The following is a 13,315-nucleotide window of genomic DNA, read 5'->3' on the forward strand; positions in this document are numbered from 1 at the left end:
CACTGGCCCTCTCCTTCCTCTCCAGCTTGGCCCGTTGTTCCAGAGGAGCAGCCTAGGAGCCCGATATGCAGGCTGCAAAGTCACCTCACTAAGGTGAGAACCCCCCTCCCACCCAGCATAACCCCTGCAGAAGGACAGGATTTCTGACTGTGGGGGCCACTGCCAATTGTAGCAGACTGTCTTGGAGGGTCCTTGTTGGCATCCATATCTTCATGTTACATTATTGTTAAAATTGTAACAAAATACGTATAGACGTAAAATTAGCCATTTCACTATTTTCAAGCATACATTTCGGTGACATCTGTTATGGGCACGATGCTATGCACCCATCATCCTACTCTTTCTGAAACTCTTCATCAGGCCATTACTTGCACTTTTCTGAGTTGGTATGGGTTCTGTGGGGGTTTACAAAGTATTTCTCCAGCTGTGTTCTCAGTCCACTGTCATCAGTGGTACAGCTCCCCTGAGGCAGGCAGTGGGCACCAGGGTGACAGCACAGGCACTGTTCCTGCACTCATCTAATGGAGGAAGAAGAATCTAAGCAAGAGAATAAAATATCTAAAATGGTTTCAAATATAGTAAGGTGATGCAGAAATGCAGAAAGATGGAAAAGCAGCTTTACCTAGGGCACAGGATAGTTCATGGAGGTGATTTCTGAACAGTGTCCCAGGTGGAAAAGGATTTGGCCTTGAAAACTGGCTGTGAAAACTGTTCCATGTGGAGGAAGCAGCATGGGCAAAGGTCCTGAGGTAGGAATGAGCTTAGCATATTCAATGAACAGCAAGGAGGCCAGTGTGGCTGGAACAGAGACAGAGGGACAGAGAGAAAGAAGGTGTGTTTCCAGACAGCAGCAAGGTCCACACCATGTAGAATATTGGCAGGAATGGATTATTTTTTAATTGTGATAAAAGACACACAACAGAAAATTTACCATCTGAATCATTTTTAAGTGTCCGGTTCAGTAGTGTTAAGTGTGTTCACATTATTGTGCAACTGGTCTCCAAAACTTGCAAAAACTGAAAGTCTGTACCCATTAAACAATGGCTCCCTGTTTCGCTCTACTCCCAGATGTTAGCCATTACTATTCTACTTTCCGTCTCCATGAATCTGACCACTCTGGGTATCTCACACAAGTGAAATCATATGGTATTTGCATTTTTGTATCTGTCTTACTTCACTAAACATAAAGTCCTCAAGGTCCCATCCACATTGTGGCTGGTGTGAGCATTTCCCTCACTTTTAAAGCTGATATATTCCATTGTATGGATATGTGGATATATTTAAAGCTGATATATTCCATTGTATGGATATATCCTATTTTGTTCATCCATTCATAAGGACTTTGGTTTTTGCATGGAACAGGCAATGGGCAAAGTGCTGGGAGTTCAGCACAATGGTGAGCTAAATTGTCCCATTACTTGACTTCATGGAGGCCACTGTCTTGAGGGAACAGGAACAAATAATATAGGTTCACACTGGGGGCCATCAGAGGTGTGATGGGGGAAGCATGGTGTCCTGTGGCAACAAGGATCCTCTCCTGACTCTGCCTGGGAGGGATCTTGGAGAACGAGGAGGTGTCTAAGTTGAGAGATGAAGGATGACCAGGAAATTATTAGAGAGTAAGGAGAGACGGGGAGAGACCTCCAGACAGAAGGCACTGCATGTGCAAAGATCCTGGGGTGAGAGAGTGTGGCCAGGTGGAGAAACTGAATGGTTCAGTAAGGTTGGAACACAGGACGTGAGGTGTGCAGCGCCCACAGGTGAAGAGGTACCACATGGGCCACACTCCCTACACATCAATCTCTCCTTCCTCAGGTCTGTGAAGAATGGCGCCAAAACAAGGGTGGACATCCTCTGCACCTACCGGCAGCCTCCCAGCAGCCCGGGTCTGCCTGCCAAGCAAGTGTTCCATGAGCTGAGCCGGCAGACCCGCGGCATTACCCGGCTGGGTCCCTATTCTCTGGACAAGGACAGCCTCTACCTCAATGGTGAGCGGTTCTCAGCACCCCCCACCCTGCAACTGCTTCCATACCCCTGTCCCACAGGTCAGGAAACCTAGGGGAAACCTTGAGACAAATTCAGGTGTGAATCTCAACTCTATAATGACCCCTACCCTCCAAGACTCACTCTGTGAGGCTGTCCCTGATCACACCTGTTCTGCAGATGAAGACATGGAGGCTCTGAAGAGTTAAGTAATTTGCCCAAGTGAGTGCAGCTACAGAACAACAGAGCCAGGCCTGAGCCCCAGCAGTTAGCATCCAACACTGTGCTTGACCCTATGCTTTTAACTCCTGAAAGATCATTCCAGGGGAGGCGTGGGAAAAGAAAATCCCACATCTGTCTTCCCTCCCAGCTTCTTACCCTAGACCAGGGATGGGCTTCTCTCCGGGTGGGGCCCTAATGCCAGGAAATGAGGTAGGCACTCTGGACATCTGTGGGGTCCAAGGTTGGGACATGCTGGGCATCTTCCTAGAAGCCAGGAAGGGACAGTGTTTAAGAAGGTGACCCCTCTCTGGGGTTCTGAGAGGCAGAGCATGGAATGTGGTGGGGTTTATTGGAATAATTCAGCTTCTCTCCTCTCTGTCCCTAGCTTGGAAATGATATTTGGCAAATCATACTTTCTTATCACCATTGCCACATCAGGTGGACATGGAGACATCCTGGCCCTTTATGACTCCCATTTGAGCAAAGAGGGAGATGTACAGAGAAGGAAAGCGACCTACCCATGCCACTAGTCAGTCTGGGTCTTGATGTTGTGAGTTCACATCTGTTCTCTTCACCTTGGCCCTTGCAGGGGCAAGTTTAGGATATTTCCCTCCTGTAAAATATGCTTCATTTTGCTCACTCAGCCAGCAGTCCCCAGAATCTGCTATAAGCCAGGCCTTGTGCTTGGCACCAGGGACACAGGCTACATGGGCATCCTGTCCTAATGTGAGCTCCAAAGGGACAGAGATATTTTGTTCAGTGATATATTCTCCAAATGTAATAGAACTTGGCGCATAGTAGGTTCTCAATAAATAGTTGTTGGTTGGAGGGATAGATTGGAGGGAGGGTGGAAGGGTAGATATTGGGGCGGATATATATGTGGGGGAATAAATGTGTGAACATAAATGTGATGAGGGTCTCTTAGGGGCATGCTAGAGAGGTGGATGGGAAGGGTTATCTCTACCTGGAAGATCAGGAAAACCTTAATGATGGAGATGACATTTGAGTCTGATCTTAGAAAATGCATAGATGCTTACCTGGTACCCAGAGGGAAAGGCCAGCAGGAGCCCCACGTGGACAAAGGCATGGAATATCTGGGATTGTGCTGCCATCTCCCCTTACGTGTGACATTTTTGTTTCCAGGTTATAATGAACGTGGTCCAGATGAGCCTCCTACAAGTATGTATCTTTGCATCAAGTACCCATATCAGCCTCTATGGGTCTTGAGCCAAACTTTTCTCCTCACTAATAAAGGGAGCTTGCCCCAATCTCAGGCTGCTCTCCTGAATGTGGCCAGGGGTCAGTGGGAAGAAGCGTGCTAAGTCCTTGGTCTCTTCTGGGCCTGCAGCCATGGCATTGGCTTTCTAAACTCTCCATACCCTTTTGGTTTGGAAGAAGAAATTTGAACAAATGTTTCCTACAGGGATGCGGGGTTGAGGTCAGATGATGAGTCCATGCCTCCTGAAAACAAGATCTCCTACAAGGGCCACAGAAGGGGCCTCAATGTCAAGATGCAACTGTGGTGGCCACTCAGTGATTTGGCCAAATTTGCCTGTTCAGTTGTCCAATGGTCCCTTCCTCTATCTTTTAATCCATCCATTCTCCCATTCTCAAGTTATCTCTTCTCTCAGACTTCTCCATTCTTCCTTCCCTCTATCCATCTTTTCTTCCTTCTTTCCCTTTGTCCATCCAAACTTTCATCCATTCTTCCTTTCTTCAATTCATCCGTCCATCCTTCCTTCCCTCCTTCTCTCTCTTCCTTCATCCAGCCACCCATCAATTCATCCATCTGTCCTTCTATCTCTCCTTCTTGCAACCATCCATGCCTCATTCCTTCTCTCCTTTGTCCATCCTTCCATCCATCCAACTTTTATTCTTTACTTCTTTCCATCCATCCGTCCATCCATCCAGCCTCTGCCTATTCACTTGCTTGTCTTTTCCTCCTTTTTCCCTCCCATCCATCTCTCCAACTTTTCTTCCTGTGTTTATTCTTTCTTTCTGACCCTTCGTTTGTTCATTACTCCTCTGTCCATCCAGGTATCCCCCCTGTATGTCCACTTTTCTGCCCATTCATCTCCCTGTCCTCTTGTTTAATCTCTCTCTTGTTCACCTGCCCTTACTTTCTTGAGTTTATTTCACTCGTGGGCTCATTCACCCCTCTGCTCACACAATCCCTCCTTCCCTTACTCCCATTGATGACATACCTGTGAATGCTTGTCCTGGGGCAACCACTGCTAAAGCCCAGGCAAGCATTGGGGAGTTTCTCCCACCATGTGGGAACTCTGTTCCTTCCTGATGACTGCCCTTTCCACAGCTCCTGAGGCAGCCACCACATTCCTGCCTCGTTCATCATCACCTACACAACCAGAAGCCACCACAGGTATCTGGGAGATCCCTTTTCCCTCCCAAGAAAGGCTCTGCTCTACCAGTCAGTTGTAAAATTCTGGTGTAGGACAGTCATGTCTATTGCAAAGATTATACTGACAATTCAGTCTAATGCATACCCTATGGAGCCACTAGCTTTGTGAGATCAGCAGACCATTATAACAACAATGTGAGATATTTTGGGGAGAGGCACCTAGTATAATTTGGGGGGGAAGTCTTTCTGGAGAAAGTTTCAGCCAAAATGAGAGTTTAAGAATGAGGAGGTGTCATCCAGGAAAATAAGGGATGAAGAGTTTTCCTGATATAGGAGATTTGATGAGCAAAGTCTCGGTAGCCAGAAACAGCATAGTGTATGAGAGAATTGAGAGGGATTTGGTTTACATAAAGCATAAATCTGAACCTAGAGTAGATGGATATGTGAAGCTGAAAGGATCACAAGAACCATATTTGGAAGAACCTTGAGTGCCAGATCAAGAAGTTTGAACTTGACACTGAAGGCCAAAGGAAGCCTGGGTAGTTGTCCAATGGGTAGTGGTGACTATACTGAGATTTTTTACTTAAGGAAATTTCTTCTAGTTTTCAGTGTAGAGAACATTCTTTAGAGAAGGCATCCAGTAAGTCTGCTGGGGTGTTGGTCCAAGTGAGAGAAGAAAAGGCTTGAGCTGGAAGAGGATAGAGAGGATGTATATGAGGACCATTTTGCAAGTGGTATTGGGGTTACTTGGAGGGGAAGGAAGAGGAACTGAGCGACATGATGGTTTTGAATTGGGTGACCAGATAGTGGGTGGTGGTGCCACTGGAAGAGAAGATGACAGAGTACAATGAATGTAGGACTCTGATGTGGCCTCAGGCCAACTCTCAGTAGTAGCCATCTCTCCCCTCTCTTCTTGTAGCTATGGGATACAACTTGAAGACCCTTACACTCAACTTCACCATCTCGAACCTCCAGTATTCAGTGGACATGAGCAATGGCTCAGCTATGTTCAACTCCACCAAGAGGACCCTGCAGCGCCTGGTGAGACCCTGGTCCCAGAAGTTCCTAGTGGGATCAATTCAACCCAGCCCTTGCCCCACTTTTGTCTCTCCTGTTCATCCTCCTCCCCCTTCCTCCCCAGCTTGGATCCTTGTTTCAGAAGAGCAGTTTGGGCCCCTTCTACTCAGATTGCAGACTAATCTCCCTCAGGTAGGACTCTCTTTCTGAGCATTTGCCAGTAGTGACCATTTTGGTGACCAACCCTTCCACTGATTTCCCATTTGTTACCCCCCTCCTTGTGATCCCCATAGTGAGGTTTCAGGACCTCCCTTTAGAGTCCCCACATCCCTCTCTCCCCAGACCTGAGAAGGATGGGCCAGCTACCCATGTTGATGCCATCTGCACCTACCGCCATGACTCCATGGGCCATGGACTTGACAGAGAGCAGCTTTACTGGGAGCTGTACCAGCTGACCCATGGTGTCACCCAGATGGGCTACTATACCCTGGTCCGTGACAGCCTCTTCGTCAATGGTGAGTGATTTATAGCAATCATTATTGGTCCCCATTATACTTTATTTCCTCTTTAACAAGTCAGCCCAAGTTCTGATGAGGCAATACCCTCCCCAAACTCTCCATGGAAAAAGTCTCTCCTGTTATTTTAGGGAAATAGCATGAAATTCTTTGACAAATTAATATAATGGATCCTAATTTGAACCCAAGTGTCTGACTCATGGGATCTCTTGGGACAGGAGTTCTACAGTGTGAGGCCCCTCTATGTCAGTGGTTCTAACCTAGAAACAATTCTGCCCCTCAGGAGACCCTTGGCAATGACTGTAGACATTTTGGCTGCCACAACTGGGGAAGAGTGCTATTGGCATCTAGTGGCTAGAGCCCAAGGGTGTTGCTAATGTCCTCCAACGAACAGGAGATCCTCTCCACCAAGACTTACATAGCCTCAAATATCAGTAGTTCCGAGGATGAGAAACCCTGCTCTCCATGGTCCTGTGGTTCCTAGATGGGCACCAGACCAACTAATCATACTTCACCACAATTGTTTAATTATCCAACTCTATGAAATTGAGGTCTTGTAATGTGTCACTACAGCCTCAGTTCTTTAGTTAGTATATCCTCATACCCAGTGAATGAGTAAATGAGTGAACCATTGGGAGAAGAGTATCTCAGCCCCATATTTGAGGATCTATTGAAGTTTACATTCACCCCTTCAACAAACACATTCACATTACCATTCTGTCCCAAGCCATGTGCTAGGTACAGGGATAGAACACACAAGTTCTCTCCCTGAAAAATCTCATAACCAAGAGGACTGAATATTACTTAGGGACACACCAAAAAGGCAGAGACACTGTTATTAACAGGATGCCATGGAAACACAGAGGGGGGACAATTCAGGGAAGGCTTCCTAGAAGAAGATATTATGTACCCAGTACTGTCTAGGCCCTGGAACATGGCAAGAACAAGACAGAGAGATCCCTGCTCTCCTGGAGTTCCAGCTCACTGGGGCTCTGAAACATGAGTCGTTTTCCAGGAAAAGCAGAGGATTGAAAAACATTCTAGGAAGTAAAAACTCGCCCTGGGAGAATCCCTGTAAAATTCCAGTTTTCCCCCATTGTGGGGTGACTTTATATTTGGAAGTCCCCAGCATTTGGGCCTAAGTTTGGCTGAATCTGACAGTAGGCACTATACCTCTCTCTGTGCTAATGGCTAAGAGTCTCCTCCTCTCGTTGGCTCCAGGCTATGCACCCCAGAGTTTATCTACCCAGAGGGAGTATCAGCTAAATTTCCGCATCATCAACTGGAACCTCAGCAACCCAGACCCCACATCCTTGGAGTACACAGCCCTATGGAGGGACATCCAGGACAAGGTAGTGTCTCTCTCACCAGTCCTGTCTCTCCTTGCCCTGGGTGCCCCTGTCATTCCTCTGATTCACATATACTAAGTGATTATTTCAATTTTGCCCTTTGCCTATGTGTTTTGAGTTCTCTCAGTTTCCAAAGGTGGTGCTCTGGCTGCCTTCCCCATTTTCCAGATGGGCAAACTGAGGCTTAAAAGGGGGAGTGGTGTGCCTAAGGTCACACAGCCAGGATACAAACTCAGAGCTCCTTTGCTCCAAGGCCTGTGTTCTTTCACTGGCTGCAGTAGCCCCCTCCAGCCCCAGGAGGCCTCCATCTCACCCACTGCCCCACCCTTTATTCTAGGTCACCAAACTCTACAGAGGCAGCCAGCTACAAGATATATTCCACTCCTGCCTGGTCACCAATTTGACGTAAGTTGAAGAGGTTGGAAGCGCTGGCTGAACTGGCAGCTTGCGGCTCTGAGCTTCTATCCTGGCACAGTCTTTGAGATGAAAGTCATTGACAAGCTCCCCATGCTCCCCCACATCCCTGTCAGCCATTTCTACCATCTCCTTCCATAGGACTTTGGGGAGGGGTAAGGGAAGAATTTACCTCATGGGACCACCAACACGAGCATCCACCACCTTCTCCTCTTTGAGATGCTTTCAACAAAGATCAGCCAAATAATATTTCCTCTGGCCCTAGCCCTGCTGAGCACTTTCATGCATGTTCATCTCATGGGATTCTCATGCAGCCTCTGTGAGATGGATACTATTGTGATCATCCCCATTGTTCAGATGGGGAAGCTGAGGCTTGGAGAAGGAAAGTAAACAGCTCAAGAATTGCCCAAATTTGGTTGGAACCCAGGTCTGTGAAGAATGGGTGGAAGAACTGAGACACTGGGGAACAGGAGGATCATGGGACACAGTGCCAACTTTGAGTGTTTCCAGACTTCAGTTCTTTTGTCTTTAAGATGGAGATAATTATAATGATAACTTCCATTAGAGTGATGGTGAGGGAATGTTTAAGTCACTTCCTAGAGGTGCTCCATAGATGTTCATTATTTTTATAGTTATTTGTTCTATTCCCAACTCGTGGAAACCTTGTGTTTTTGGTCAGGGTGTCTTCTCTAGCCTGGGAGATAATCTCTCACCTCTTGCATTTAGGTCTTTGGGCCTATTAAACAAGAACTCAGGAGACACTGCTGGTGTTGAGTGATGGCTGAGTTCCATGGTCTCTGTCTCTAGGTTGGGCTCCATGTTGGTCACCGTCCAGGTACTGTTCTCTTCCAATGTGGACCCCAGCGTGGTGAAGAAAGTCTTTCTGGACAAGACCCTGAACGTCTCATCCCACTGGCTAGGAGCCACCTATCAGCTAACGGACCTTCATGTGACAGGTGCAAGATTGGGGGTTGATTTCATGGCTTGAAGAGATGGGGTTATGAGGAAGGAAGGACGGGGCTTCTCAGGAGCAGTAGAATGGATGGAAGCTCTGGAGGGGAAAGGGGGACTTTCTGGAGGCCCATGTTGATGACCCATGACATTGGATCATACAACAGAAAGTAGGGAAAAAACATGCAGCAATTGCACGCAAGGAAATGATTGTTTTTACTCATAAATCTTTCCAACCCAAAATGTGGAGTATCCTGAGTTGCTTTCTTAGGCCCTATGGCTATGACTCATACACGGATTGATTGAAGGACACATTCGTTCATTCAACAAGTATGTCATGAAAGTAAATAGGCATCGATGATACACTGTGGAAACTGCTACAGAGAATTTCAAGAACCTGAGGGAACCCCAAGGAGGGACACACAGCCCATCTTGGAAAGTTTTCTGGAGGAAGTAATGAACAAACTGAGATGTGATGGTGAACATGACCTAGCCAATGGGAAGAGTTAGGGAGTCGAGTTACAAGTGTTTATATCCTAGAAGACAGAATATTTGGGGAGGCTCTAAGGAGTTTGGTGTAGCTGGAGCAAGCACTTTGACATGGGAGAAGTGGCGGGTAAAGCTATAGAAGCAGGCAGGGACTTTCTAGGGCACTGGAATGGTTTGCAGAGGAATATAACAGAATTCTGCTTTAGAAAGCTCATCCTCTGGATGTTGTATAGAGAGTGGATTGGAAAGGGGTGAAGACCAGAGGCAGCGAGACACATTAGGAACTTAGGTCAACAAAGGTGTATGACAGATGTCCCCTAGTGTGATCAGCACCTGCACTTGCCTTCTGTGCCCCAGAAGGGCCCAATCTCCTCATCCCCACATACTAGTGAGCTCTCATAATGCTTGGGGGAGAGTTGGTAGATAGAGAGATCAATGGATACAAAGTGGCTGGGTGGATAGAGGGCCTTATGTAACACATCTTTAAAAAAACCCAGCTCAGGTCACATTGCCAGGAATAAGTAGACTAGCTGGAATGACTTTTTTGCTAAAATATTCACCTGATTGGGACTATTATACCTTCTTTTTATTACAGAAGTGGAGCCATCAGCTCATCTACCAACAGACATACCAACAAGCAGTCCCAGCCCTGAGCACTTCCAGCTGAATTTCACTGTCACCAACCTACTCTATTCCCAGGACATCGCCCAGCCAGGCACCACCAAACACCAGCAGAACAAGAGAAGTATTGAGAATGCGGTGAGAATCCACTCCATTCCCATGTAGAGACAGACCTATGGACACTGGGTAGTCAGAGGGTGATTTTCCATAATAATTTCATAACAATTCATGAAGATAGGTTCTTATGCCCACTAACAAATTAAGAAACAGATTGAGATTCAAATTAACAGATTAACAGATTAAAATTAACAGATTAATAGATAACAGATTAAAATTAAGGCCCAGAGAGTTTCAGTAGCTAGTCCAGGGTCCTGTAGCTAAGGCATACTCTGGAATGGGATGTCCTTTGGTACACTTATCTGGGCTAGTGTTTGTTGAGATAAGAAAAAATAGATGGGAAAAAATAGAAGGGAAGTATACTCAGTGGCTAAAAATTCTGCTGCCACTTGGCCTGGGATGGTGATCAAAGGAACATTGCCCTATCTTTCAGCTCAACCAGGTCTTCTGGAACAGCAGCATCAAGAGTTTTTTCTCTGGCTGTCAAGTTTTAGCATTCAGGTGAGTTCCAGCTCAAGATCTAATCACTCTGGAGACTTCTGATGTCCTTTAAGTAAAAGTGTCCCCATTGTCATGGTCCCAGTTCTAGCTCTTATGGAAGATAGCCCTGGGAGTATTGAACTGTTACCTAAAAACCAACTTATTCCTAAACCAGTGAACTCAGTTGGCTCAGAAATTCAAGGAAGCCAGAGTAGACTTCAGCAGACCTGGAGGCACCTGATGTTGGGGCCATGGGATGTGGACTAGAGCATCCATGCCTTAAGAAATTAGCCACTGGGGCGCCTGGGTGGATCAGTGGGTTAAGCCGCTGCCTTCAGCTCAGGTCATGATCTCAGGGTCCTGGGATCGAGTCCCGCATCGGGCTCTCTGCCCAGAGGGAGCCTGCTTCCCTCTCTCTCTCTCTGCCTGCCTCTCCGTCTACTTGTGATTTCTCTGTCAAATAAATAAATAAAATCTTTAAAAAAAAAAAAAAGAAATTAGCCACTGAAGTCAGGATCCATAGAAGGTGGGGGTGGCTAGAATCAGATGACTTAGAATCCAGCAGCCAGACTGTGCGGCTCAGTAGTGTAGCCACTAGTCAAAAGAGTCAATCCAAACTTCTCATATATCTACTGAGATAGGATCACATAGAAAATAGACCCCTTCGAAGTACACGATTTAGTGCTTTATTTGTAGAGTAGTACAATCATCCCACTATCTAATAGTGGAATTTTTAAAAATTATGTTCAGTTAGCCACCGACTAGTATATCATTAGTTTTTGATGTAGATGTGATGTAGGGTATGGAATGTTCTTTAAAAAAAAATCCTGTCCCCATTAGCAGTTGCTTCCTACTCTTCCCTTAATCCACATCCCCTAGCAAACAATAATCTACTTTCTGTCTGTCTGGATTTGCCTATTCTGAACATCCCATACTAATGGATTCAAATACTATGGGGCCTTTTGTGACCAACTTCTTTCCCTGAGCATAATGTTTTCAAGACCATCCATGTTGTAACACGTATAAGTACTTCATTCCTTTTTTTATGACTAAATAATATCTGTTGTATAGCTCTACTAATTTAAAAAAACTTTTATTTAAATCAATTTAATTCTACTCTCTGTTCAATCAGTTTAACTATTTTAGATTCCCCATATAAACATACACTATTTATTATTAGTTTAAGAGGTAGAATTTAGTGATTCATGAGTTGCACATAACACCCAATGCTCATTGCATCACATGCCTTCCTTCATGCCCATCCCGCAATTACCCCATCCCCTGCCCCAGCAACCCTCAGTTTGTCTCCTGGAGTTAAGAGTCTCTTACGGAGGCAAACCGTAAGAAGGTAAACCACTTTGCATTTATCCATTCATTCACTGATGAGCCTTGGGTTATCTCCACTTTTTTGTCTATTATGAATAATGTTGCTATGATCATTTCCGTGTAAGTTTTTGCATCAGCTTGTGTTTTCAGTTCTCTTGGGCATGTACATAGGACTGGTATTGTATGGTCATATGGTAATTCCAGGCTAACTTTTGAGGAACTACTGAACTGTTTGCCACAGAGGTTCTACCATTTCCCACTCCCATAAGCAATGTATGAGTTCCAAACTATCCAGATTTTTTATTATCCCCTTTTTTTACTATAGTCATCCCAGTGGATGTGAAATGGTATCTCACTGCTGTTCCAATTTGCATTTTCCTAACAATTAGTGATGTTGAACTTTTTTAAATTTTTTTTTCTTTTCAGTGTACCAGAATTCATTGTTTATGCCTCACACACAGTGCTCCATGCAATACCTGCCCTCCATAACACCTACTGCCAGGCTCACCCAACCTCCCATCTCCCGCCCCTTCAAAACCCTCAGATTGTTTTTCAGAATCCATAGTCTCTCATGGTTCATCTCCCCTTCCACTTTCCCCCAACTCCCTTCTCCTCTCCAACTCCCCATGTCCTCCATGCTATTTGTTATGCTCCACAAATAAGTGAAAACATATGATAATTGACTCCCTCTGCTTGACTGATTTCACTCAGCATAATCTCTTCCAGTCCCATCCATGTTGCTACAAAAGTTGGGTATTCATCCTTTCTGATGGAGGCATAATACTCCATAGTGTATATGGACCACATCTTCCTTATCCATTCGTCCGTTGAAGGGCATCTTGGTTCTTTCCACAGTTTGGTGACCGTGGCCATTGCTGCTATATACATTGGGGTACAGATGGCCCTTCTTTTCACTCCATCTGTATCTTTGGGGTAAATACCCAGTAGTGCAATTGCAGGGTCATAGGGAAACTCTATTTTTAATTTCTTGAGGAATCTCCACACTGTTCTCCAAAGAGGCTGCACCAACTTGCATTCCCACCAACAGTGTAAGAGGGTCCCCCTTTCTCCACATCCTCTCCAACACACATTGGTTACTGTCTTGTTAAATTTGGCCATAAATCAAAACCACATTGAGATACCACCTTACATCAGTTAGAATGGCCAAAATTAACAAGACAGTAAACATTTTTTTTTAGTACCGATTGGTTATTTCCTATCTTCTTTGCAGAAATTTCTATTTAAGTCCTTTTCCCAGTTTCACACTGATTTTTTTTTTGTATTGTTGAGTTATCACCATTTTTGTGTGTCCTGGATACTAGATCCTTGTCAGTTATATGATTTGCAAATATGTTCTCTATTTGTCACGTTGCCTTTTCACCTTCTAGGTACTACCCTTTGAAACACATCTTTAATTTTGATGACTCTTAATTTATCAATTTTTTTCTTTGGTTCTTTGTGATTTTAGTCCC

At 45.3% G+C, this 13,315-nt stretch overlaps 1 protein-coding gene across 6 annotated transcripts in view; it reads left to right on the forward strand.

Moving 5' to 3' along the window:
* Positions 1-13,315, forward strand: part of MUC16 (mucin 16, cell surface associated) — a 111,268-nt gene that overhangs the window by 92,701 nt on the left and 5,252 nt on the right. For all 6 annotated transcript variants that reach the window (XM_045084506.1, XM_045084519.1, XM_045084516.1 and 3 more), the window contains 12 exons: positions 26-93; positions 1,816-1,988; positions 3,349-3,384; positions 4,520-4,585; positions 5,484-5,605; positions 5,706-5,773; positions 5,924-6,096; positions 7,318-7,448; positions 7,783-7,850; positions 8,667-8,815; positions 9,895-10,058; positions 10,471-10,538. In XM_045084506.1, the coding sequence (XP_044940441.1) occupies positions 26-93; positions 1,816-1,988; positions 3,349-3,384; positions 4,520-4,585; positions 5,484-5,605; positions 5,706-5,773; positions 5,924-6,096; positions 7,318-7,448; positions 7,783-7,850; positions 8,667-8,815; positions 9,895-10,058; positions 10,471-10,538 (1,286 nt within the window). The remainder of the gene's footprint in view (positions 1-25; positions 94-1,815; positions 1,989-3,348; positions 3,385-4,519; positions 4,586-5,483; positions 5,606-5,705; positions 5,774-5,923; positions 6,097-7,317; positions 7,449-7,782; positions 7,851-8,666; positions 8,816-9,894; positions 10,059-10,470; positions 10,539-13,315) is intronic.

The sequence above is a fragment of the Mustela putorius genome, unplaced genomic scaffold (assembly GCF_011764305.1).
Source record: "Mustela putorius furo isolate JIRA1106 unplaced genomic scaffold, ASM1176430v1.1 tig00000095_pilon_pilon_pilon, whole genome shotgun sequence".
Taxonomy (NCBI): Eukaryota; Metazoa; Chordata; class Mammalia; order Carnivora; family Mustelidae; genus Mustela; species Mustela putorius.